The sequence below is a fragment of the Melopsittacus undulatus genome, chromosome 8 (assembly GCF_012275295.1).
Source record: "Melopsittacus undulatus isolate bMelUnd1 chromosome 8, bMelUnd1.mat.Z, whole genome shotgun sequence".
In the NCBI taxonomy this organism is placed as follows: Eukaryota; Metazoa; Chordata; class Aves; order Psittaciformes; family Psittaculidae; genus Melopsittacus; species Melopsittacus undulatus.
The window spans coordinates 24,049,382-24,077,152 of NC_047534.1; the positions used below are offsets into that span (position 1 = coordinate 24,049,382).

Sequence of the window (27,771 nt, forward strand, 5' to 3'; positions counted from 1 at the left end):
TTCCCATTTAAGAAATGGTGGAGGACTTGAGGAAAGTTATTTTAAAATATCTTAACATTTGTATTGATTTTCTGAATCAATATTTCAGGAATATATCAATATTTTTCCGTCACTGCAGATAGACCATCCCTTTTATATGGACAAGTGAAAACTGCTGGACTGACACATGCTTGCCTATTAATCTCCAAAGTGGAATGTAGTAACGTTTTTACACATCATGGTTCCAGCCGTTAAATTAGTGGGAGATTAACAATCCTAAGTGTTCAAGAAATGGAAAGGACAGCAAACAAATGAAACGTTAGTCAAGGGGAACTGTGGCTTTAATGTGACTAATCCAGTACTTGTTTCTTGAGCCACAAGTCACGGTAACTGGAGAACATGATGTGGTCTGGGTTTCATTTTGAGGACTCTATTTATTTAATCTTTATTGCTGCAATGGTAATTTTAGTTTGCAATTAACAAAAATATCTACTGTTCCTCAGATACTTCTCTCTAATGTTTTAGGTGCTTAACATGGAAATGCTTTGGACTCTGGAGCTGCTTCATGGGTAAAATAGCTCAATACCCTATTTAAAAAACAAATCTTGAATTCATCTTTAAACACATCATCTTGTTAAAAGTATTGACACGGCTGTGCTTTAAAGAGGGATGGAGCCAAGGCACCTTAACCTCTTTGGGAAGATGAAGACAGCAATCTAAGTGCAGTCTGAAATGCCTTAATATGAAAGTAGCACAGGGCAGGAGAGCTACAATAACTATTTAATGTTTACACATGCTTTTCATTCCCAAGGATCTCTGTGCACCCAAGGAGGATCCCTCCTGGCAGCTCTGGGCTGGAGGTGGTGGGCACCCGGGTGTAGCTATCTCCTTTCTCCCCTCCCTGACTGCTTGCTTTAAATCTCTTATCACCCATCACCCTCCGGGCAATATCACACAGCTGCCCGCACCTGGTGAAGGGAGGGCTTAAGCTTCATGTCAGAGGAAATTTTATTTGCTCGAATAGAAATAAACTACAAAGGAGCACTCACAGGACTGCAAACCTGGGGGTTTGGACCTTGCTTATTTTTAGGACATATCCAAAATAAGCTCTCCACAGTTACTCATGGAGGAGGGTTTGGTAAGGTACGTACATACTGTGACAAGATGTCTGGCTAAGTTTATCAAACCCCTGCAATCTGATCCCTTTAAATAATAAAAATTATCCACTGTATTGCATCTAACTGAAACCCGCTGAATACTTAGAGATGAGTCAATCCCAACACCTTTCACCCACAAGTGCACTAAAGGTTTTCTGATCTTCTTTAATCATAGAGCTCCAATGGCTAGATTCATCAGAGAAGTGCATCTCCAGCCATCTAATCTTTCCAAGGTTGGCTCGGGTTTCCCTCATCCCGAGGAATCACACACAGCCTCTTTGGGGAAGAGGGGATTTTCTTTTCCCTTCCCATATCTGTGGCTGCCTCGGAGCCTGCTTTGTCGTTGTTGTTCCATGCCCTCTTTTCTATCCACTGCAATGGAGCCGTGGCTGGGCTGTTAGGAGGGAGGCCAGGGGCAAGTGGGGAAAGGCTTTGCACTGCACGCCAGACAGACAGCCGGTACACTGGATACCCTCAGGCATAACCCAGACACTTTGCTCTTTGCTCAGGTGCCGGGTGTTTAATGCCTCCAAAATGACAGCAGAGGCAGAGACACTTGGGAGGCGAATTCCCAGTTTTAGCGAGTGTCAAAGCGTTAAATGATAAACCCAACTTTTCATTTTGCTGCTGGGCTGGATTCATTCCTTATTCTCTCTTTTTTTTTCTTGCCTGTTTTTTGCCTTTTTGCCTGTGCCACCATCCTCAATAGATGCCCTCCACCCAGCAGTGAGGGGCCAGCCTGCCAACAGCTCCACACTGGCTGTGGGACCAGGCAGTCAGGATGAAGAGTGAATTATCCTGGGGGCTACCCCCAGACCTTCTGCACAGGGAAGGGGGATTTCCTGGGTGGCTTAGAAGCGTGTGGACTTTGCACAAAACCCCAAAAGGGAAGCCTGAAGGTTTGGACAGGGAGGACTGTGTGTGTTCATCACTTGATGCCTGTGGTAATTGTCACGTATGATTCATACTCCTTTTCTGTGACAGTTGATGCCAGTAGAGACAACTACACGCACAGTGGCAGGGAACAAACACAGAAGGGGCGTGCTCGTCAAACAAGTATGTTCATGAGCAGCTTAATGAATTTATATATAATAGACACATGCATTTCCTTGTTTGCAAAATACTAATCTGCACCTACCACAGAGCTCTGTTCTAGAAGAGGTTTCATGTGCATAAATTGTGCTGAAATCCCTGACTAGAAGGCATGGGACGAGATCCAGGGTACAGATCCCCCCATGTGACGGAAAGCTGGCATAAGCACCTCTAGCAGACATGAGAAGAAACCAATTATTTTAATTGTTGGAGTTTCAAATTCACTTTTGCTGTAGCTGCAGGGTGAAGGTTCTGAGCTATTAGGTGATATTTTCTTCAGCAAAAATGTTGTGGTTTCAGTGCCTGTGATTGAAAGGATAGGTTTCACTGCTTTATCCTCTATACATGCAGGCTACAAACTATGTCTAATGAAAGGTCTCTGGGTCTTTGCTGTTTCACAAATACTTTCCCTGCTAAAATGAGGCTGAAAGGCCTCTCTGCAGACATTGCTCACCAAAGACGAAATTATGCCCAATATTAAGAGCAAGTACCCTGTGCTATTTAAGGCACAGGGTATATTCTGGCCACCCAGCAAGGTACTTGCAGACCAGAACCATAGCAACTCCTTGCAGCTTGGACGTGAAGTAAACCTTGAGGCTGTGAGATCCAAGTGCCATCAACCCCAGGGCATTAACACATACTGCAGATGCCTAGAAGAAGCAGTGGCCGCAGTTTGGCTGACCCCCTTCTCGCTCCACCTCGCTCAGTCACAGTCTGGATGATGAGTACAAAGACCTGACATAGCTGAGCAGAATTAGAGCTTGGTCCTCGTGGATGTTGAGGGTTTTCCAGACCTGCTGATGTTAGTGTAGAGTATGAGTGGTTCTACTTTGTGTGCTGCGATCACTGAATCATTAGAGTGGCCTCACAGCCCAGTCATCTTCTTACAAATGCAATGTGCCTGCAATCTCCGATGGTGTTTATAATCCATTGCAATTTTTAGCATTACTTGAGTTGGAAAAGTTTATTTCCATGAACTTTCCAGCCCTTTAATGTGACAAAATAGCAAAGATAGGTAACCAGGAAACATGAATAAACATAATTAAACATAAAATGCTTGTCGTGATATAAGAACTGACCTCAGCCAATTAAAATTATTAATATAAAAATACTCCAGTGTCAAACCTAAGTACCTCGACAGCATTCCCATTTCTGTAATCAGGATTAGTTTATATTTCCTGACAACCAAGTGAGAAGCAGTCCAAACTGTAGCTTCTTGACCTTTTTCTTGTTCAAAACCAGGTTGAGATACTATGTGAATAAAATGAGGAGTGTAAAGACATGTTTGTGGAGGGAGACTGAATCGCCAGCTGTGTATTGACTAACTATGGACTTTTAAGAATGTTACTCTTTTCAAATATTGACTTTTTATTGCTTCTTTTACAATTGCAATGGGGGAATTTAAGAGCCCCACAAACTACTTTATCATAGAATTAGTTTATCAGTAAATTTGGACCTTGTACATCAATCACTATAATGCACAACCTCCACTGAGACAGAAACCAGATGTGTGTGCTTCAGCTTTCTTCTTTATAGTATCTACAGCATCATTAGTGCCTATGCTACAGTTTAAATTGAATTCAGCAAAAAGCAATGGTCTCGCCCCCCTGCAAGCAATCTGATATTGCTGCAGGGATAAATCAACATTATGTTGATTGACAACTCATACTCCTTCTTGCTGTTTCCCTGTTGCTGAATGGAAAAGGGTGAAATGTGGATTGTGCATGCAAAAAAAGTATTTTAACCAGTTAGGTATAGGAAAGAGTCTCAGTTTCAAGGTAAATGCTGTAAGCTGGGCATGCCAATGACACCAAGAGGCTTGAGGCATTGGATCAACCAACCCAGCATCACCAAGATAGGGCCTGCCTGCCCGTTTCTTCAACATGCAGCCTGTGGTGCAGCTTTCTTTTTGAGTGCCACCTGGTTCCAACACCTGTGCAATCCAAACCTTTGTGAATGAAGATGGAATATGTTCTTTTTTGCACATGGCAAGAGAGAATTCTTTCTGGGGTCACCTGGGAATCCACAGGAAGCATGAGAATGTCTGAGCACTGCATCCTACGTACCCTACAAGTTTCAAAGGGCAGGGTTTACGTACACCTCCAAGCTACAGTATGTCATATGGACAAAGGAGCAGAGCTCTCATCAGGGCAGTTTCTCCACGTGTTGACTGTCAGTTGATTCACAAACTAACCCCTTGTGGGCCCAGTCTTTTGGGGCTCATTCATACAAATTCTTCTTGAAGTCAGGGCCTGATTGAAAAATATGGAGCCCAGCTTGTATGTGCATTAGAAGTCCAAACAGATCATGACTTACACTACTTTTTTTCCCAGTAATCAAGCACTGGCTAGTTAATAATCCCCAAAGGGCTGATGATACCAGCAAGATACAGCTGCTCCCTGACCATGCCTGCTCCCCAGGAAAATCTCTGCATCAGAGGAAAAGGCAGCATGTTTGGAGCAAAGTGGGAATTTCAGCACACATTGCCTGGGATTGACGGCTCTCACGCTCTTAGCAGAGCTGAGCTGAAAGCACACACCACAGCACGAGGATTTGTCAGGTGGTCCATAACATGCTTCCATTCCAAAACTGAAAAGCTTGTTCTGATTGCAAGCAGACTTTTTGAGGATATGTGCTTTCTCCTTCACTCCTGAGAGCAAGCCAGCAGACACTTGAGTGTCTCTAAAGCATGGTACTTGCTACTGCTCATCTGCTTGCCTAATGTAGTAGGAGAAGAGGCCATCCTCCAGGAATAACATACGTGTAATGTATTACATGACAGCTGATTAAAGTAGCCTCTGCTGCTGCTATTAAACTTGACTGGTAGATCATCCAAGTATTTGCAGGCATCATCTTACGAACACAGGGTATCAAAACTGGGCTGTCTTACCACCATGCAAAAAGGCTGCTGGTACTTTGGGCATGATTTTTAAAGAAGTTCTTAAAGCTGCAAAGGATATTAACCACCAGGATTGTTTCCCTTAATATATATTAAAAGCTGGTTTATATGGAAGGCCTTAGGTGTACTCAAATTTCAAATGCCTGGGATATTTTATTACTTTACTGATCTAATCAATGCAGGTGTTTCATAGCAAAAGCACACAGGCAATCAGACTGTCTGAAGGCAGCAATGAGTTGCACACATTTCTCCTGGTATACACGGCCACAGGCATGCCAAAGTGGACAAACCTTTGGTATTAATTGCAATTAGACAGCATTTGGGCTTTGAAGATGTAGAAGAATAATTGGTTTAATAAGTTTTATGAGGGTGGTGAGGCGCTGGCACAGGTTGCCCAGAGAAGCTGTGGCTGCCCCATCCCTGGCAGTGTTCAAGGCCAGCTGGACAGGGCTTGGAGCAACCTGGTCTAGTGGGAGGTTTCTCTGCCTATGGCAGAGGGTTGGAATTGAATGAGCTTTACAATCCCTTCCAACCCAAACCAGTCTGGCATTCTACAACCAAAAGAGATGGTCTATCTTCTGAATATCAAATGCCTCAGGTATTATTTATGGGTGAGAAGATGGGAGGCGAGGCCACACTGGCCTGTGCCAGGCTGGGGATGAAGTTGTGAGCCATGGCACAAGGTGCTGTGCCCCGCTGGCACACACGTGTGCTTCCAGCCTGGCCAGGGAGCGTGCCATCTCTGTCTTTACCAAGATCAAATGGAGCTCCTCAATCAGGGGATGCCATTATTGCCTCTGCCATGCAATTTCCACTATCAATAATTCACCGTATCGGGTTCACAGGCAGAAGGGGGATAAGGCCAGACAGATTTTTGACAGGGGGGACTGAAAACGGCCCCTCGTGAGGCCGGGCAGGGCCGAGCGGGGCGTCTCTGCCGGGAGGGACCCTCCGGGCACCGCGGCCGCCCCTCGCTCCGGTAGCCGACGGGCGCCGGGCGGCTCCGGCTTTCGGTCCCGGTGCCTGTGCGGGCAGAGCCGCCCCTGGGCCGCCTGGATTGAGCACCAGCGCCTGCTGCGCGCCTCCAGAAAGTCACCGGTGTAACGTTACCTGGGGCGCTCATTAATAAGCAATGCCTGTTATTATCTTGATTGCATTCTTAATAGGCAAACTACGGGAGAGGTCAGCACTGGAGCGATATTTAAATGGCTCGGGCTTGCTTAATACCCGCCGGAGTAAACCAATATCCCGCGCCGGGCGGGCGGACCAATCCCCCCCCCCCGCCTCCCGCCGCTCCCGGCCCGGCCCCTCCGCGCCCTTCCCGCCGCTCGGGGGGCGCCGGAGGAGCGGGGACCGGGCGGGGCGGTGGCGAGGCCAGGGAGGCGGTGCGGAGGCTTTAAGCGGGGCAGCGCTGCGCGGTGCCTGCGGCCGCCGCTGCCCGAAGGCGCCCGGCTGGGGAGCGAAGCCACTCCGCGGGGAGGCGGCGGCGGCAACGGGGCCGGGCCGGGGCGGGAGGCTCCAGTTGGGCGGCGCGGGTGGGGGATCCGGCTCCGCTGCCCTCCCGCCCCTCATAAAGCTTTGATGAGACACTTGAGCTGCCGCTTGTGTTGCCGGGGTGGCGAGAGACGGCCGGTGGGACTGGGCGCCCGGGAGAGGATGTGACTTCCCGGACGGGGGATCCGGACAGGCTTTGTGTGGACGACGAGGTACGCGGCTCCCCGCGGGGAAACTTGAGGGCCGGGCGCGGGGCGTCCGGGGAGCGGGGAAGGCCGGGGCAGCCCCGCGCCCCTTTGTTTCCGCACCTGTCGGTCGGGGCGGGCGGCCCGGCGGGGCTCTCGTTGTGGCTGTCGCCGTCGGGGGGGACGCGGAGCCCGGCAGACACTGAGCGCTGGTGGCGCTTCCCCGACGGCGGTAGCAGCGGCGAAGGCGCGGGTCGAGGCGGGGCCGGGCGCGGGGCGCGTGCCCTCGTGGCGGCGCTCTGCGAGGGCGGCGCCCCCTGGCGGCCCTTGCCCCCTCCTCCCCTCAGCTGCGGACGGGACGGGCCGGGACGGGGCAGGAGGGTCCCGGTGTCGGGGCCCGGTGTCGGGTCCCGGTGTCGGGGCCCGGCGGTGCCACGGGTGGGCGCGCACAGAGCCGCCGTGCGGAGAAGGACGGGGTCTGGGCGCCGCTCCGGGCCGTGTGGGACGGGAGCGATGCACTTGTTGAAGCGGGATCGAAGCCGGAATGCGAAGCACGCCCGGCACCCTCACCGGGCTTGCGGTGCCGTGGGGGCTTTGTTCTCCGGCTCTCCCGCCGACCACCTGCGGGGAAGGAAGGCAGAAGAGCCGGGATGGATCCTGCCCGCCGGCTTCCATTGTGTGTTGGTGTGGAAAACATGCCCCAGCCAGAGAGGAGCTGGCGTTAGGGTGGATGTGCTTGGCAAGGGTTGAATCAATACTTGGGAAGCCTGGAGCTGCCCCACTGATCGTTTTTCCTTTTCCTTTGCAGGATTAGTAGGGTAAGGTGTCACCGCTGTGGGCTATGCCTGCTTTGGTTGTTGATTTTTAAGGGGTGCAGTTGTACCTTGGGTTGTGTTTTACGGTTAAAACATGCTTTTCAGTTTCTTGTAGCTTGCTGTTCTGAGGTCATGACTATTGTGAGATCAATAGTCACTACTTATTTATGTTTCTAGTAACACCGCTCTAATGAATGCAAGGAATCTATCCGGGCGATACATTTTTCTTCAGCAAGTGTTTCTGTAATCTTTAATTCATGGCGTGATGAGTACATAAAATTAATTTCCTCGGTTTCCTTTGGATGCAGGCAGGAGCAGCTTTCACATCCCTAGGTTTGAGTGGCTGTGGGCAGCAGAAGGGAAGGGTCCACCGCCCTTCACTTGGGTCTCAGGGCAAAGCAATGGCTCTGTTTCAACTCTAAAATACCTTGAAGGAGCTGGTAGACGTTTCAGCTATTTACTTAATACGGCTAGATACAGGAGCCTTTCTGCAGGGCTCCAACTCGCAACAATTTTCTGCTGTAGTACTACCACTTAATGTTCAGCTTCACTGAACCTCGGCTGGGAAAACCCATTTGTAAGTAGCATGCCTTCTGTTCACGTCACCAGTGCGCTCTGTTTTCTGGAGCTGCAGGGTAGATCCTGTTGTTATATGGCTGTGAAATCAGGGTAAAACGGGTCAGAAGGATCAACAATGCTTTATCGGTATAATCCAGATAGAGCAGTGGAGGAAAATGGGAAAGGACTTTTACCTTGGGGAGAGTGAGGCTAAACCGGAAAAAAAATATAGAAGTTTAATTCTAAGCAGCATGCTTTTAAACACAAAGGCATTATGTTGTAGCATAGTGCTATGGGAGTACTACAGTGTGCTGCAATACTACAAAATGTAGTGCACAGATGCAGAGGATTTTAAAGACTCGTTCAAATGTGGAAGAATATAGCTGAAAACAGGGATCTGTGCCTTTGCTTAAAAGCTTTGCATGTAGCGAGAGTACTAAGCTGAAAGTAGCTGCAGTTAAGAGCCCTTGCAGTACCTGTAGCACTTTCTCCAGCTCTTCCTCTGCTGTTACAGTGAAGAAAACACAAGAAGCTGCATTACATGTTGAGCTCAGGTAATAGTTCTCTGCTGGGGTGCAGGTATATCAGCAGGTTGCAGGAAAGTAGGAGACCCTCTCATCCTTTCTATGGGTAAGTCTCCATGAAGATGAGAAACAATTCACTCAGTAGAGGGGATTGTGTAGTAAGTGTGGTCCTATTAAAAAAAAAATCCCCATATCTGCCTCCCTGGTTTGTATGAAAAGCTGAAATGCTGTTCTAGGAATGTGCCCTGTGCCTACACTAGAAATCTCACATTAGGCATTGTGTGAACTGGTGGAGGCTCCACTAGAAGAGGATATGTGCTTTTAATAGGTTAATTGCTAACTTGTCTTGACCTGTTTTCAAGCATATGTTGTGAGTGCTTGGTTCCTCCTAAATAGCTACAATGTTGCTTAATTAGGAAACTCAATCATTTGTTAGATCAGTTCATACGCTGGCATTCTTGTTAATGCTTAGCTGTGAACACCCTTTAAAAGGAAGCTTTTAAAAGCACCGAAGTTAGGCTAATTTTGTGTATTTGCCAAAATGAAGAGGTAACTCGATAACCTGCTGGCTTTGGTTCCAGCTAGAAAGGTGCTGTGTGTAAAACCTCTTCTGTTCGCTGGGGTACCCACTGGGACAAGATAGAGCTGTGCACTCACTAAGCAAACTGCCCCATGTTTGAGCTGGCTTGGGGCTGGTAGGCTGTCCCCACTGTCTGTCAGCAGATCATACTGTTTCCTTTCCTTATCCATACCCATTATTCAGTCTTATCTTTGACTATAAGTTCTTTGGGACAGTGGTAGTCTTGTCTGTGTCCTGTTCCTGGTACCTAGCAAGGGCGCAAACAATAAATAACAGATTTTGCTCTGCAGTGCATACAGGCAACTTTGCCATGGTGCCTTCTTAAACATACATGTTATCAACATAAATCCTTATGCTGCTTGATTTGGAAACACTAGACTATACAATAACAGAAGACAAGTGATTTAATTTTGGAGATACATATGTGACTTACTGGCATCACCATTATATTATGGGCTGTGTTCTCTGGTATAATCTTACACTGGCCATCTTGTTTACAGTTCTAGGCTCTGATCTGTCCTATGAAGAGCACTGTTTGCAAAAGTTGTCCTATTCTGCATGGGCAAGTGGTCATGTTCATAAAGTGGAGGGGATGTGTGGGGTCAGGCTCATGTTTTCCTCCTTTTTGACATTCAGGACCTAATTATCAGGCAACTATAGACTGGCTGCTACACCCAGCAGTAATGATCAACATGGAACAGTCTGAAGCATTGAAGGTCCTATGGACTTGACTAAATAGGCAACAGGCTTCCAAAAAACAAAGCCAACCTCATCTTGAACACAATTTCTGCCCTTTATAAACTGTGAACAGAGTGTTGGCTGGGATTCTGCTGCTCTGATGTGGCTGTAATCCTTTAATAATGCTGATACTACTAGTGGCAGAAGGTCCTGTTATAGCAAAATTTAAGTGTCATGGATGGATACAGTTGTCTGAAGATGAGCACCATGGACAACCAGAGGAAGCAAAAGGAAACTTCATTTAGGGAATTGTCATGCCCCAGTGACAGCTGCCATAAGGCTGTAGCAGTTGTATACTTTCCTTGGAAGGATATTGTATCTTTCAGAGAAGTCATTTTTTTGAAACCAGTTAATTAGGACAGTTATTTCTGTCCATGGCATTTCTACAGAACAGAAGGCATGATTGTTCTTATGTTTATTTCTCTGAGTCCTTTGATCGACTAGAAGCTCTCGATGCCTTACGCTATAAATTACCTCAATACTTTGGCAGTTCATTTCTTTTCTTATGTACTTGGTTAGGAAAATGCAGAAATCCTTGTGACTCAGCTTTAGACTACTATAAATTATGAAGAAATGGGGGAGGGGGTCACATTTCAAATTAGAAAAGGCAGTTCTAGGAGTATGGGAGGCATACTGGTTGCTAAATTTGAGGTAAGCAGCGCTCGGTATCTCAAACTCTGAGCAGCTACCGCCACCTAGAGATACGCGAACCAAACACGTTGCTATGGCTGGCTCTGGCATGTGAGGCTGCCGGTACAAACTATCCTTACTCCACAGTGTAGTGTGTGCATGCTGGGTTGTTTTTTCTTAACCCTGTAACTGAGGTGGTACCTGCAAATCCTGTCCTATCAATGCAGGCAACCACTCTTTTATGGTCTTCCTGGGAAACAGGTGAATGAGGAGCATCACTTTGAGTAAATCATTTGCTGAATGAAATTTGGACTACATCTAAAGGAGCGTTTGCAAGCCAAATGTGTTACAGCTGTCGCTGTGATTTTGGTAGCATGTCCAAAGACTGCACCAAAAATAATGCAATGCAGGACTCTTCCCTTAAGGCATTGAATTGGGGGAGGTTGTTCCCCATCCCATTATTGAAGTCTAATTGGTAGGGGTCATCCTTTAGTAGATATTTGGTGGAATCCTGATTTTCTTAATGTATCAACAGCAGCAGCCTTTAGCTTGGTTTCACCAGATCCAGGATGTTCCTGATTTCACAAATAAGTATCAAAGTTAAACTGGATATGTAGGTATTTGTTGCTACCTTAAATCTAACAGCATGACATGTGCCTTTTCTATCTGCCCCTTGATTCTTAGGATCTAGTTTCCTGTTTTGTTTTGAACTCAAAGCTTTTTGTTTTGTACATCAGTCTTTGGCTAGAGCAGGTTTTTCCTCTGCACTGGGGAGAGAAGAATAAGCACTGTTCCGTATTTAATTTGTGAGGAGCTGCTTATAAAGAGGAACAATGTGCCTTTTTTACCCACTGAACTAATCTCATGTGCAGTTATTTCTGCTGGGCTCTTACAGACATGCTATGTTTTGGGGGCTTTTATAATAACTGCTAGCTTATGGCTATCAAGTGCCCAGTGGAATAAGAAACTCAACACAACTAAACCTCAGTGGGAGTTGCTAACTTTGATCTCCCAGAGCCGTGAAAATTCAAGCCAGTAGTTCACTGCATGTGCTGCATATCTTCCTGGGTGATGGTTTGGGTGATTTCATAAGGTAATTGAAATCTGTCAGTGTAAAGTATGTCAGGAGAAGCGCTTAGTATATACCTTTTGAGGGATCAGAGTTTTCCTGTGTGAAACTGAGGAGCTGTGATATAGGGATGTTTGCCATTCAAGTTCAGGACGCAACTGCTAACTGTTTGTATCGTACCAGGGTGTATGAGAACTGTTGTTCCAAACTAATATTTAAGAAACTACCCTTGGCTCACCTGGAGTTCAACATCCAATTTCAGCCTTTCCAGTTGGCTACACTGGGCTACAAGTTGGCTTGTAGTCCTTTGTGTGTGTAGCATAGCAGGAAGAGCCTAGAAAAAGATTCAGCTAGGCTAAGTCTTGCACAAAATGCTGTTATATGGTCTTTAGTAACTCAGAATTGAAAAGACTTGTTACTTCAGTTAAGGCTGTAACAATAATACCAGAACTAAGTCCTTGTCATCCTGTCCCCTTGTTGTGTTGTTTCCTTCCCCCCACTTCACTACCCCATCCACTAGTACACACCTTATGAAAGGCAATTAAGCTTATTTTGTGCCAGTTCTAGTGCAGGTTGTACCTTATCTAACGTGATCAAAACATGTCTTTCCTTAAACATAACAGCTCCTGGAGAAATGACGTTTTGTCTAGATGAAGGAACTAAAGGTTATGATCTCTGGATTCCTTAGTCCCTCCTGCCATTTACTTTCTGTGCTTGGTGCAACATCTAGTATCCATATGGTTTAGTTTACCTTTCTTTACACTGGCCGTAGCACTCTCCATAAGTGTTCAGTACTTGATATACTGAGATAAAAAGAACTGAAATCTAAACTTTATTCAAGGGCTGGATTAGTATGTAAACTAACCTCCTCTTAGTCATATCTGTCACTGTACCACAGAAGTGCATGGATGCTGTTGGGATGAACGACAGGACTTGTTTTGCAGTATTTGTAGATAATTGTGCCTGCTGGCTGCCTGCATTAAAACTTGGATCTTCACTTGCTATTTACATTCCTTTTGAGTTGATAATCCAGTTTGACTGAGCTGTAAATGCCAAGAGAGAAATGCTATTTGATAGAATTTGTATTGAAAGCCAGTGTGAGTCCAGGGGGGAAGCAAAGCCACTAACTAGTTCAAGCTGGCAAGGGTAACTTAACCAGAACTTGTGCCAGGAAACTGTGGTGAAGTATGAATTTGCTGCTGAACATCATGACTGCCCTTTATCTTTATAATGGGTTGAACCAAAACTAGCAATAAATGAACCTAAGGTTCTCCCGTTTCTGCTTTTCCAGATAGAAGCATTACAGTTTATGTCAACATCATGATTAATTTTTTGTTGTTGCTGGCAGTGAGTGTCCTGCAGACTGGTGAGGAAGGGTTGGTCTTATTTTATGGGAGGCAAAGAAGGATGTTTCATGTCTTATTACAGCAGCAGGGTACTTAGGGTGTTGGCAAGTTGCTGCCAATGAAATGGTGCAAAGAGGATGAACAGGTGCTTCTTTACATCTTCTCACAGGAATCTGTTTTGTGTAATGACTAGCAAAAGAATATCTGAAAATGAGTTTTCCCTTTAAAGGTAATGATTTGCACCTGAATTGAAAACAAGGAGCAAAGCTGCTTTCCTTGGAAGACTCAGTGTCTCAGTTTTGCACTGATGATTAATTTCTGTTGCGCCCTGTGCAGAACCTTCCTGCAGTTGTAACTGCAAAAAAGTAGCAGGAGTGATACTGATGTTGCAAAAGGAGAAGTGAGTCAATTCCACACGCCTCCATTAAAAAAATAAAAATAAAAAGGCAGAAATAAGATTTAAGAAGAAGCTATTTGGAGTTCTGTGTCTCCAAAGAAGTCTGACAAACCTAGATGTAACATCTTGAATTCCATAAGCCTCAACCATGAAGTCATATTGCCTGATTCTTAATCAGTTTTGTTCAACATAGGTATTGTATGGGGTTTTTTCCTTGCTCTTATTCCTGTAACTGTTATAAAAATTATCAAATCTTATGCTTGAAAATACCAGAAATTGTTTCCCTTGCCTTTAGCTAATGGAAGGATAGGTATGCAGTGAGAGCTAGAAAGCACAATAAATAACTTTGGGGCAAGTCTTCAGTCACAAAGCACTACCAGACCTACTGGTATTCACTAGCAGATGAACTGCTGATACTCCACATATCTCACAAGTAGTTATGTTCAGGCATACCTCAAAACATGACCTGTGATTTTGTTGAGGACAGTCCCAAGCCATTTGTATTTTAACAGAAGGATGCATCTGTGGAGATGCATTGGAAAAAAAAGACAAATGGAACTCTGTCATCTTTTTTTCCTTGTTTTGATAGGTATAGTGCTGGCTTCATCCCCTGTATATGCTAACATTCATATTACGAATAGACATTGCCTTGCGCTTCTCTATTTCATACAAACGAAGGCTGACCTTTGGGCCCTGGCAAGCCGCCCTGGTTTGTGTTTATAGGGCTGGTAAATGCCTGCTTATGCAGTCGTAGTTCTCCATGGGACTAGGTCTTTTCTGAATTTCATAGTGAATTTGCTGTGGGTAAGGGCAGTCCCTGGATGAGACAGGAAGTCGTGTTGCATTTCAGATCAAACCTCACGAAGGTTTTAATGGTGAAGAATGTTTCTATTTTAATGCTAGTTTTGCTGTTCTTGTTGTTCTTTGTTATATAATAGTTGAGCCCACAAATTAGAAGCATGAGGCTAAAAGCTGAAGAATGAAGGAAGAAACAAAAAGCCATATGGCAATAGCAGGAGGTCCTGCCACCCCACCTTAGGCTCGTGACAACATGCCCTACATTTAACCTACAGTCAGGAACTAATTAATGACACAGATGGAAGTAAGCTAGCATATGTATTCAAAATAATACCCCTAAGGTTTTAATCAGCTGCCCTGCCTCTTTCTGGGTTAGACATCTAAGTTACCATAGAGAGATTTGCAAAATATGTGAGTGATACGCATGGTTGAGGCAGCTTGGGGTAGTGGCTGAAGCAAGGGATTGGGAGCAAGAGCTTCCCTGCTCTCCCTCTGGTGCATCAGCAACTTGCTGTGCAATCTAGGGTAAGTTGTTCAAATGTCTTTGTGGGCTTCAGCCTAGCCAGAAGGAAAATGGGATTTCTGATGTGGTTCCTCCTCACACAGGGACGCTGAAATTTAGTGTCTGCAAACTACTTTGGAAGCTTTGGTAACATGTTCTTCAAGAAATGTTGCTGCTGCAACTCTTCACTTGTACATAAGTACCAGGTCTCTCTGCTCTTGCAGCTTCTAAGTGTTTTTTTTCCTTTCTAGAACCACTAATTATCTTTGATAAGACAGCTCTGCTTTTGATTCTGAACAGGGTGGTAACTTCTACATAATCTGTTGTGTTGTGCAGAGGTTTGGGAGAGTTTTCAACAGACTAATTGGGTAATTTAATGTTTCTCCCTTTAACTTTCCTTTTCCTCCCTCAACCCCCAGCTATTTGAAGAGAAGTTCTTCTTCACTGGAGGGCAATAGGATCCGCTTGTGTGAGGCGACAGGTACTGAAGTTTTTCTAGGGAAGTGTTTATTTAATGATTGAAAGCCTGTACACAAACTTATCCTTTGGAGCATCAGGGCTCTTACAGTGAGAACAGTACGCTGCCAGCAAAGCCACCTTCTTCAGCGGGGGGGGGGGTGTGTGAGTGAAACAAGACACCCAAGTGCAGAGCAGAGTCAGGTTAGGTGCTGTTGGGCTGGATTTGCATACTTCTGTTTATAGGCATGTCTGGGCTATTTATGTGCTGCTATCTGTGGGGGAAGGAAGGAGCTAGTCTGCACACCTAGAAAGATTCCCCACCCTCCACCTGCCCCTTTAAAAGTGTAATTATTACCAAACATGCAGGTATCCTTCAGGAGTCCTGAATGTGAGGAAGCTGTTTTGCTGAAACCTGTCACATTTTGTCCTGATACAGCTGTTAATCTTGGGTTTAGGTGTCAGCCTCATCTGATTTTTATGAGTACATAAATACAGGACTACCTTTACAGCTGATATAAATCTGTGAACTATGGTCTTACACGAGGCAGTGACTGTGTCCACCAGGATTAGGTCCACTGGAATATACTGCTTCAATAAACCTCAAGAACTTTTGTGGAAATAATTTCCCATGATGCCACAACCTGTAGTTATATTTGGTGGCAAAGTATGAAAAGTCATGAACCAGGTGAACTTCACGTTGAGATGGGGAGGGGAAGGACCCTGTGTCAGTGTAATTTTCAAGAATTGAAGTGTAACACTACTGTGAAAGAAATTACACCATTCTACAGCTGGGAGAAGGCAGGAGCTTTACAAATTACTTTTTCCTTCCAGACTGCAAGGTTTTTTTCTTTGGGTTCCATTAAATGTTTGTACCTTGAGCATTACAACTCGTGAAGCTTGTTTTCAAACACTTGCATCTTTACCAGATGTACCTTCTCACCCCTTGTAGTAATTCCAAATGCTTTTCCTCTGTGGAGCGTGTGAAATAAAAGCAGCACAGTGTTTTAAGTCTGAGTGGGTAAGAACATACACTGGTATTTGCCTGACTAAGGAAGAAGGGGGGGGGGTGATGATGCTACTTGGCTATGTCTGAGCTACTATATGCTAGTTCCAACACCTGACCATGGAAATAGTGTTGCCATTGAAACTTGCATCCCTCTATTAAATCCAGTTGGAGTTGGTCCCCAGATTTTTAAAACAGGTGAGGGATTGAGAACCAGGCATGCAATTGCAGAAGTTTTGTTTCAGCATGAAACCACCTTGAGGGTGTGGAAGAAAAAAAGCCCTGAAAACTATAATGCTCTAATGCTTTGAGATCGGTGGTGAACTGCGTCATAGTGAAATATCAGTGGTGAAAGAGCCCTTCTCGCTGAAGTGTTTTCAATACAGTTATATTGACATAGTAACCTAATTTTCCAACAGTGTTATCTCCAAAGATAAAGCTGCTGTCATAGCAGGACACATGCAGGGCTGGCTCTGGTGAGGTAGGTTAGATTCCTAATGAGTATGTCCTTGCTCCTTACAGATCCTTCATTATTCCATTAATGTAAATGAAGGCGGCTTTGAAAACTGACCGATTTCTGCTCCTGATCTGGTTGTTCCCATATAATTTTGGAGTTGACTCCTCCCAGAAGCTGCTCTGATAGATACCTCAGCGTAAGCTTTTATCCCTTGCCCCATCTGTGGAAGGTATTTCCATAGAGATGCCGTGCTAACAACTGGACTGAGCATGTGTTGAGAGAAATCTGCACATGAGGGCGGGCAGCCAAAAGATGACTGATAACACCACTGGCAAATGCAGGCATATTGTTAATACCTGTCAGGGCTCTGACAACAGGCATTTCCAGTTTTGGGTTCGTGCACACCACGGCATACTGATCTGCTTCATTTCAGGGACTGACTATGGCTAAAAACAAGGTATTCTCTTACAGCAATGCCACACACAATCAGGGTCTCAGCAAAGGTAAGAGTCTTGCAACAAATGGGTATAGCCCTTGCTCTTCTCCCTTACCCTAGAGAAAGCACTACCTGCCCAAAACATGGGTAACTGCTCCATCTGATGCTTATGCTTTTTAACCATTGACTTTCCTTGGCTAAGCTTCACTTCCATTCCTGTTGAGTGCATAATGTTCTATAGGTCCTAGGAAGATTGCCACTTGCAGCAGAACTGATGGGTGCGTGGGATGTTTTACATGCTGTTCAGTAGTTCATAGGCACTCGTAAGATCCAAGCTCAACTGGTACAGCAGCTTCTGGGTTGTTCCAGGGCTGCTGGACACATGTCACGGTACAAGGGATCCAACTCAACGCTAGTTTGCACGCAACATGCTCCGTTCTGTTCCTGCTCTCGGGTGCCAATTATCCTTGACTTCAGTGGGAGCTTCATGTGTGTACTTGGCAGAATAGCTTAGTCCTGTGACGATTCAGCACAGTATTTTATACTGAAGAGCCATAGTGAAATGGAAGACAAACCACAGATGCTGCTCAAAGGTCTGAGGTTCTTCTGCGTGCAGGTTGAATTAGCATTATATAAAGCTCTAGTGGCTATCAAAGCAAATGATTTCGGAGAACTGTAATTATCTGCTCCCGTAGAGGAACCAGATAGTATTGTGGTGCAGAGTAATTATTTCATGAAATGGTTTTGTGGTTCTTTTTCTTGTGTTGAGGGGCAAAATAGATACCCTAATCTATAAGGTGAACTTACTTTCACAGATATTGCATAACGTTACTTCTGAATGACCACAGAATGGCATTAATGTATCTTGACATAAACTCTAAAACAGATTAATGCAGTTATTTAAGCCTGAAGTCAGTTTTGAAATTGGAATTCGCTAATACTTAGGTTTTAGACTTTGAAGTCACATCCCTACTGTACAGTGTTTCAGGCATGGCAGTAGGAGTGCAGCATGTTACCCTGCCTGTGATACTCCTGATGAGCAAAAATAAACCTGCTGGTAGTGCTTTTATTTGAGGAGGACTTGCATACCTTGGTATTTTAACATGGAATTAGGGCAAAAAAAATGTTATGGTAAAGCATATTGTGTTTGATATGTATAGTGGAATGCACACAAGTACGCTTTTGGAGCTGAGTTTGTTTGCATAGGGACAGCAACCCCAGATGCAGTTTGGAAGCCCCACGTGCAGAATGCTGTACAAACAGCTGGAAAGGCAGCGTGTGTCACTTGCTCAACAACCGGTTCCCATTGTCCAGTTATAAAAATAGTGCACATCTGTTCTCTTCTGTGGCTGTTGTCTTTCTGAAAGCACTAGTACCATCTGTGAGTCTGGCCTGTTATTCCTTCTCTTGCGTGTGGTGCCAAAACTCATCCTGCCCATTTCCTGGTATGGGCAGAATGGGACTGAGATCCATCTGACAGAAATCCTGCTGGGAGCTCCTTGTAGTCCTGCACTTGGCCAATTTAAGTATAAGCATGCTTGTAATGAGGAGGCTGTCTGGTGTGTGCCCATTAGGGCAGCTGGATTCTCTCTCTTCAAGCTTTGAAGCAAGTCTGTGCCCTTTGCAGTGTCCAGAAAAGCATGAAGGAAGTTGGTAAGAAACTGACACATAACTCTGTGAAAGATCAGGGTATAATGTCATGGCATTATTATTTTGCTGCTGATCTCTTTGGGTTCTTTCCCACCTCTAGTTGGCAGGAGAAGTTGTGATTTTATTTTTGATGTGTTGTGGGGAGAGTGATAAAACCCCACAAAACCCCCTTGGAAGTGCTTTAACCAGATGCATACCTCTCCAGAGCCAATGAATGCATTGTGGAGTTTCACTGCTCTCAGAAGCTGTACCATAGGCAATATTTAGCAATGTAAGGTAAAAGCAAATTTCTCATGTTAAAAGCTGTAGTTTACAGACTACTTGTAAATTTGCTTGCTCTTTGTCTTAGTCTTCAAAATGGTTCTTAGTCTCTGCTGTCTCTGGCATTACGGGTAAGTAGATTTTATTACCTCAGGGAAAACCAACATGAGAAAAATAAAATGGGTTTCTTCATCCTGACACGAAGCACCAACTTACAAGAATACAAATTGAGTGTGGGTGTGCATGTGTATGTATTTGGGGGTGCTTTGTTTTCAGTAATAAAAAGCAATTATATAGTTTGCCGCATAAATAGCCGAGAGGATAACCAGAGTGTGTCAGACATCCAGTTATGCATGTGTTAAAGGTTAATACTATTTGTTCTCAGTACGTTTAGTCTCTGCAAATCATGTGCTGACATGCATCCCATTTTGGTATCTGTTCTCACACTCTGGTAATGATGCGTAGAGCAGGAACTCATGCCTGTGCTGTTCAATAGTATTTAGTAAATTGAACTTGTGTATAAAGGTCTTAAAAAATGGCAAGGCAGAAAATGAATGTATCCTTGCTGCTAATGTTATCTTCCACCACACACTCCTCGCTGGAGAATAAAGCATTATGAATCTATTCACTACTGAAAGTTACTTCAGCTTTCATGGCACGTACCAGGATGCAGAAAAGCAAGCACATGTTCACAGCTGTCCCTCGGGTCTCTCTGCTGGAAATACAACCTGTTAAGCTGCTAGATTTCTGCTTAAAATAACTAAAAATAATGAAATCAAACAATTAAGTGGTGAATCCTCATTAAATGTAAATACCTAAATAAGTTGTACAGCTAGGTAATTGACTGCATATGTAAACTAGCAGCAGATAATTGACATGACCTTCATTTAATGAGCCTCCTTCCCATTAGTGGAGACAACTGCCACAATTATGTGCCCTTATTCTAGTCGTAATTGTGTGGACTTTACTGAAGTACAAACTAGGTCACGCCTTCCTGAGATCTCATCCACCGTGGATGACCTCTTTTCATTGCTTCAGCTTTGCTATGCTGCATGAGGAAAGGAAGGATGTTCTTGCAACCATGAGAACACAGAATCCCAGACTGGCTTAGGTTGAAAGGGACCTTAAAACTCATCCAGTTCCAACCCCCTGCCATGAGGAGGGACACCTTCCACTAGACCAGGTTGCTCCAAGCCCTGTCCAGCCTGGCCTTGAGCACTGCCAGGGATGGGGCAGCCACAGCTTCTCTGGGCAACCTGTGCCAGCGCCTCAGCACCCTCACAGGGAAGAACTTCTGCCTAATTGTAGAATCATAGAATGGGTTAGAGTTGAAAAGTTCTAATTGATCATCTAGTTCCAACCCCCCCTGCATCAGGCACACCACACACTAAACTATGTCTAGATCTCCCTTCTGTCAGTTTAAAGCCATTCCCCCTTGTTCTGTCATTACAGGCCCTTGTAAAAAGCCCCTTAGTGTACTAGTGTAACAGGGCAGGTTGCATCTTTAATCTTTGCAATATAATGAAGGTTAGACAGTGAGCAGAGGGAAAGGACTTGAAGCTGCCATCCAAAGTGTTTCCAATGATCTTTTTGGTGCCACCTTGGGGTATTAGTCCTGCCTCACTAACTCATGAACTGACTCATGAACCATGCATTCATGAGTCAGTTCAACAGTAGCTGAAAGGTGGTGTGTTTCTACCCATGAAGTGAGATTTAAATGTTGCTCTGCTATAGGATGCCAAACTAGTAGTTTTTGAGCAGCTGCTGCTGGAAATTACTATGGCCTTTAAAATGAAAAGATTTCCTAGCTGTTAAAATATTATTTTCTTCTATTAAATAATTTGATATTATTTTGCTGCCAAAGACAAAGATTGTGTATATTCCTCAGACAGAATAATCTTTTTACATCCTGCTCATGCTGTTAGGCATAGTCTGGGATTCATTTACAAAGAGGTAGATGTTTGATCTGTTTGCTTGCTAGTAGGATTGTGTGTCTGCTGCTAAAGCTTACTGTGACATATTCTTCTACTGTTATAAATGGGAGGAAGAAGGGTGCCTTTCAGGGGGACACATTTCCTTGTGTGTTTTCAGTATGTTATATGGATAATGGCTGTCTTGGAGTTACTGGTTTTCAGAGCCCAGTTGTACACTGTTTCTTGCCAGTCAGATAACAGCAGTGGTTGTATGTCATCAGATGAGATGTAAATTGATCAAGCTTGACAGCAGTTTCCTTGTTAAATGGAAGGCAAGATTGATTGAGGAAGGATTAATTTAACGTGAGCTATAAAGTACTGTTGGATCTGGTGACCAACCAGCCATTGGCAGAGGATGCTGAGGTCTTATTGAAGTCAATTGGTGAGGTTTCTCCACGTCTCTTCAGTCTTCACCCTTGTAAGAAAAATATATGTGTGAATCAAGTTGCACAGCTGCTATTCTATTCATTTCACATCCCTCCAAGTTCATTGCTACCATGAGGTAAACAGCCCAGTGACATCAGTGAAGGATGTGGCCTGGTCCAGAGATCCTGCCTAACGTAAGGCTGACCTACTTAATTTGAAAGGTAAATGTCCAGCCTCCAACCAGTGTATATAGCTGATGGGTGCAATCTTCTCTTGTTTTGTGCTGGTCTTGGTGCCTCTTTGTGTGGTGTCCTCTCTCTTTTGCACTGGAAGGCCTCTTGGGGTACTACCACGTGCTCAGACAGAATCTGTCCTCCAGAGTCAAGATATTGGCTGGGATCTCTGGGCACTACTCTAATGAAAATAACAGGAACTTGATTAGGAGCCAGAAGATCTGTGTTGTGTGTTCGCTGCTCTGGTGGTCACAGAGTTTGATGTGGGTGTTTGGGGATTTTTCCTTTGAAGTTTTATATAAAACAGTTTTCAGAGTACATGAATTATTTGTGTTGCCTGTTCCACTGGCTCTGCATTTGTATGAACCACCCTCTCTCCCTCTTGTCTTGTCTTTCCTTGTTTGATAAAGGAAGACTGATAACCACCTTCCCTGAGCTGTAAATCATCTCTTTAAGTGTTTCTCTTCCTCCCCTTTGAGGGAGAAATCTGGTAGTGCTCCCTGTACAATGTTATAAAAATCCAAGAATGAAAAAAATCTGAAAAATATTAGTGTTCTACATGGTTAGAGCAAACACTATGTTCCTGTGAGTCACAGATGTCAGGTTTGTTTAATCTTAATAAATCTATGCCACAGTAACACTTTTAAACAGGAAGAAGGATGGAGAGATGGAGAAAGAGTTGTGCTGGGGTAGAGAGGATTCTTAGCCAAAACGTTGTTTGAGAGGGGCATAGACACAAACCCAAACACTTCCCGCTCTCCTCACTCCATTAAGTATACTTTGAGACCTACATTTTGGGCACTGCCATTCCAGTACATATTTCATTTTCTCTGTATGCTTTATGATAGATTGTCTTTCCATGTTCTAGTCTTAAGAGTACTAGTTTCCCACAGCATATTTGCAAGAGATGAAGTAAGCCTTTTAACATAACACCCTGTTGGCAAACAGAAATAGCATTTACTCCAATGAGAGTTGCCAAGTATGAGGTACTTCCGAATGAACTTCAAAAGCTCTGCAACAAGCATTAGCTGCTGCTTCAAAAATGTGAACAATGCCATTGCTTTCTAGCAAGCAGAACTGGTGAGAGCAGGGATCAGAAAGAGAAAAAAATAACAACTGGATGTGATGGATGTTGTAGTAGCACTTGGGAGAGGTCAAAATATAGCTGTCTGTCACTGCAGGGTTTGGCGGTGCTTGTAATAGTACACAAAGTGTGTACTCTGCACTTGAGGAGAAAAACATTTCTACTTTGAAGAATGTGCAATCTACAGAGACAGTGAAGCGCTTGGGAAGGAGCAGTCATACAAGCCCAAGCTGTTGGGAGTGCTGAGAGGAGTGAGTTGTGCAGAATCCAAGCCTGGGGAGGAGTTGTTCTTACTGGCACTTTCCTGGTGCTTCCCCTTCATGCTGAATGACGACAGAGCCAAGCATACACATAAGCCTCAAAGCGTAACATGTGCCAGAACTTGGGGCAGAGGGTGAGAGAAATGAGCAAGCTTGTTGAGTATGGCAGTAGGGCTGGTTGTGCTGCTGGATTTCTGCTTTGCTTGCTTGAGAACAGGCACTATGGGGCTTTGGCAACATACAGTACAGTGGTTCTGGTACTGTCATTTCAGTGTAGCTCTTAACAGCCTGTAATCCAACAGGTCCCTTCCACAGCATTCGCATGATGCAAACAAGCTGTCCTGCTCAAATTTAGTCTACTGTGCTGCACCATTTCTCATTCTATATTTCTGCACACATACCTTCTACTTTTAGTTGAGGAATTGTCCTGCTGAAACATCACAATTGTGTGGCAGTGACTTCTTGTGTTTTGAAGATTGCTTTCAAAATACAAATGCAGTTTATCCTGGTGCTCTTTGGGGGGGACGGGGAGGGGATTGTGCATAGAATGCCAAAATATTTTGGTATAGAGAGATCTTAAATATTTCCACTTGAAATGAAAGTCTTGCCTGTCATGTTTGTAAAGTTGCCTTTTATTGCTGAAATGTTGCGTTGCTCAGTATCAGTTCTGCCTTCGCAGTTACTTTAAATAGGTGTAATCAGTCAATAAATAAGGAGGTTGCATAGTGTTTAATATTTACTACAAGAAGACTTTGGCATGTAAGAATTCTGACTTCATGGCATCAGTGTTGCCTGAGCTTTGGCATATGCTTTCTTTAAAACCGTGAATCAAAGAATACCTTTGTACAAGGGTAAATTTTATCAGGGGTAATGAGTTGCGGCTGCACGCAACAGATCTCTGCAGAAATGTGTAATGTCTCATGACAGCTCAGGTGAATTTTATTATTACTCCATCCCTTTTAAATTAATTTTTTTTCCTTGTTTTTGTCCTTAACAGTTCCACCAAGTGAGAAGAGTGATGACCATCCTTTTCCTTACTATGGTTATCTCATACTTCAGTTGCATGAAAGCTGCCCCGATGAAAGAAGCTAGTGTAAGAGGACAAGGCAGCTTGGCTTACGCAGGTCTTCGGACCCATGGGACTCTTGAGAGCCTAAATGGCCCCAGCGCTGGTTCAAGAGGACTGACATCACTGGCGGACACTTTTGAACATGTCATAGAGGAGCTTCTAGATGAGGACCAGGACATCCAGCCCAGTGAGGAAAACAAGGATGCAGACTTGTACACATCCCGAGTCATGCTAAGCAGTCAAGTGCCTTTGGAACCCCCACTGCTCTTTCTGCTTGAGGAGTACAAAAACTACTTGGATGCTGCAAACATGTCCATGAGGGTCCGGCGCCACTCTGACCCAGCTCGCCGTGGGGAACTGAGCGTCTGTGACAGCACGAGTGAGTGGGTGACAGCGGCAGAGAAAAAGACTGCGGTGGACATGTCCGGGGCAACTGTCACCGTCCTGGAGAAAGTCCCAGTACCCAAAGGCCAACTGAAGCAATACTTCTATGAGACCAAATGCAACCCCAAGGGGTACACAAAGGAGGGCTGCAGGGGCATAGACAAGAGGCACTGGAACTCCCAGTGCCGAACTACCCAGTCTTACGTGAGAGCTCTCACTATGGATAATAAAAAGAGAGTTGGCTGGCGCTTTATAAGGATAGACACTTCCTGTGTATGTACATTAACCATTAAAAGAGGAAGATAGTGGGTTTGTGTTGTATAGATTATATTGAGACAAAATTATCTATTTGTATATATACATAACAGGGTAAATTATTCGGTAAAAAAATAATTTTATGGACTGCATGTATAACTGAAGTTTATACAGTACAGTGGTTCCACAATCTATTTATTGAACATATCCATGACCTGAAGGGGAACAAAAGTCATTTGCGCACAAGGTTAAAAAAAAAAAAAAAAAAAAAAAAAAAAACCAAAAAAAACAAAAAAAAAACCCAAAAAAGAAAAAAAAAGAGACCCAAGCAAACAGCAAAGTCTGCGTTACATTCCTTGAGAACATTGTGGTTTGTCGCCGTTGCCAAGAATTGAAAATAGAAAAAGATTTAAAAAAAACAAAGAATAAAATTGCATGCTGCTTCAGTTGTGAATTGATGATAAACTGTCCTCTTTCAGAAAAATAAATTGAACCAAAACATTCCGTTTACATTTTAGACAGTGAGTATCTTTATTCCTGTTAGTATTATATCTGTTTACTGCTTTTAACTCCTGATAGCGTTGGAATTAAACAATGTCAAGGTGCTGTTGTCATAGTTTTCCTGTTTCTCTTTTACTTTTGAACTCCCATCAGATTGAAAAAGGAAAAAAAAACCCTCTCGTTACCTTATCCTGGATTAAAAACCAATTTCCTTTTTGTATGTTGTGAAGGTGTTTGCAATAGCAATCCAACTACTGACAAAAAATAATAAAAAAAGAGGCAACTGAAAAAGAATGGTGATGTTCCACTGTTCCACTTCACATTGTAGAAGCTGAAAGATGGCACTTAATTAACTGTATGGCAACATGCTTTTTGGGGTTAATTTTCTTTTCTTTTTGAATTATTTTAACTTTTTATTTGCTGTCTTTTGAGACCTGCATTTGCTTATACCATGTTTGTTTGTGTTTGATTTTTGTTTTTCTTTTCCCTTTCCTCCCTCTGGAAGGATGGTGGCTGTGATCTTTGAAGTATTTCACTTACCATACAACTGGAGCTTGTCATGTAGAAAATACTCCATAGAGTGTTGAGAGCAATGATCTTCATGTAATAAAAGTCTCTCTTGGGTTCAAATGTCTTGGTGAAGCACAACAAGAATGGCACTAGAAGGAATGTCTAGAAAGGTGATGGCGGATCTGCAGGTTCAACCTGGTTTGTCTGGTTGGTCATGGGACTTAGCAGCTCAGCGAGTTCAAGGACAGAGAGCAGTGTTATGTTTTGACTGAGTAGTCAGCACTAAACATGGTCCTGTGCATCCTGTGAGAGGGAGAGCTTGCCTTTTCCACTGATGCTTTTAGCCTCAAGGGCATCTCCAGCAATCCGAGGCCTTCAAAGTGTGTTGTGAAACTGCAGTAGCAAACCTGCCTGGAAGATAGCTGGGGAATGAGGTGGAAAGAAGCCTTGCTTCTAGATGAAGCAGCTAGAGTCTGCGTGGCTCTACCTCTACTGTCAGCCTTATTTTATGAAACAAATATTGGCATAAAAAAAATATGAAGTACATGAAGAGCAAGTGCTTGAGGAGTTTGCTTAACGTTGCTGAGGTTCTGATAGATATATTAACTGCGCACTGTCCCTCTTAACTATCCTGAAGTATGTCTGAAAAGGCAGGCTGGAAGCCTGGGAGTTGTGCATAGCACTTGCACTGACTACAGTGGGCAGAGAAGCAGAAATAGCTCATTGGTGAGCTCACTGGAGGCAGATGCTATATTTGTAATTCCTGTAGATGAAGAAAAGTATCTGAACAAAGAGGGAAGTACTGCGAAATATCACTACTTCTGAATGCTGCAGAATCTGCGTTAATCTGCCTCACTTTTTGAGTTAATTAAAAATCTGAACTGGGCAAAGCTTATTTGGAATATGCTCCCCCACAATAACTCTTTCTGAACAGCATATTTAACGCTGACTTCATGTCCTTTCTAGTAGAAACCCATGCTGGAAGCTAACAGAGGTTAACACTTCAAAACCAGTAATTTCTTCTACTTAGGCTAGAATGGCTTCCCCTTCGCTGGAATAGCTGATGGGCAAAGGAAAACCAGCCTAGCTGTGCAGTGAAAACCTTTTGCGTTGGCCCCATGCACGCTGGATTGTGATAGAGAAGAGGGAATTGTGTGTCCCACCTGAACTTCAAACCTCAGCCTTCCCAATCAATTGCAGATATTCAGGCTCCCACATAGATATCAGAAATAGAGGGGAAAAAAAAAAAAGAACTTAATGAAATGTCTCAAAACTTCAACTGAATTGTTTTTCATGCAAAGTAAATGTTGGTATAAGGGAGATTTCCATTCCTGTGTGGCCAACACCTGTGTGTGTATTATAATTCTGTGCTTTTAATAATCCAGACATGGCTCAGGAGCTATTCTCAGCAATATTCCTAAACTACAGCAGAGAGATGGTGTAACAGTGGCTCCCCTCAAAACCAGGGTTGGTCGCTTAGGAGGGGAAAGGATGATGCTAATGAGTGAATAACAAATGGATCACTCATCTAGACTGGAAAAAGAAATGATAGCTAGGACGTGACAGTAATCTAATTCAGATACAGGAATAAAACAATTCCCAGTTCTAAGAAACTGAATTTCCGAAAGAGAAGTGTTAATGCATAAATCATGCTAGAAATAAAGTTCCTCATTCTAAAGTTAATTATGGCTATATCCTTAACTCAGCAATCCTCACCCAACATAGGTCAGGGTGGTGCTGGTGTGGGGTGGTAGGTTCAGAGGGGTAAAGGGCAGCCTGCAGGTGAGAGGGGGCCTAAGGGATGGAGCTAAGAACCTACAGAACTGTGTCCTATATCCACATCTGGAGTGATGTTCCTTATACTCCACCAATTCAATACCTATTGATATGATGTGAAACTGGCAATTAAACTGCATTCCCATGGCTCTCAACTGCCTGACCTAATACATCCATGAGCCCAGGCTTGGCAGTTTCAGTTAAAACAGAGACAGGAAGGAGGGGTGGGGGTGGTTTTCTTTCATGTCACTTAATGGAACTCTTGCTGTGGTCTGTTTGTGACAAAGGTATATCATGCATGTCAGCAGGCCTAGTGCTGTGTTAAAGTAAA

General features: G+C 44.1%; 1 protein-coding gene across 5 annotated transcripts in view; it reads left to right on the forward strand.

Moving 5' to 3' along the window:
- BDNF (brain derived neurotrophic factor) overlaps positions 1-24,958 on the forward strand; it is a 37,304-nt gene extending 12,346 nt beyond the window's left edge. For 2 of the 5 annotated variants that reach the window (XM_005150579.3, XM_005150580.3), the window contains exon 2: positions 23,943-24,958. In XM_005150579.3, coding sequence (XP_005150636.1) covers positions 23,943-24,704 — 762 coding nt within the window. In that variant the 3' untranslated portion in view covers positions 24,705-24,958. Of the gene's footprint in view, positions 1-6,717; positions 6,834-14,724; positions 14,787-17,149; positions 17,186-23,942 lie in introns of those variants that run through there. The other 3 variants (XM_034065435.1, XM_031050333.2, XM_031050332.2) reach the window with 3 other exon arrangements.
- The last annotated feature ends 2,813 nt before the right edge of the window (positions 24,959-27,771 follow it).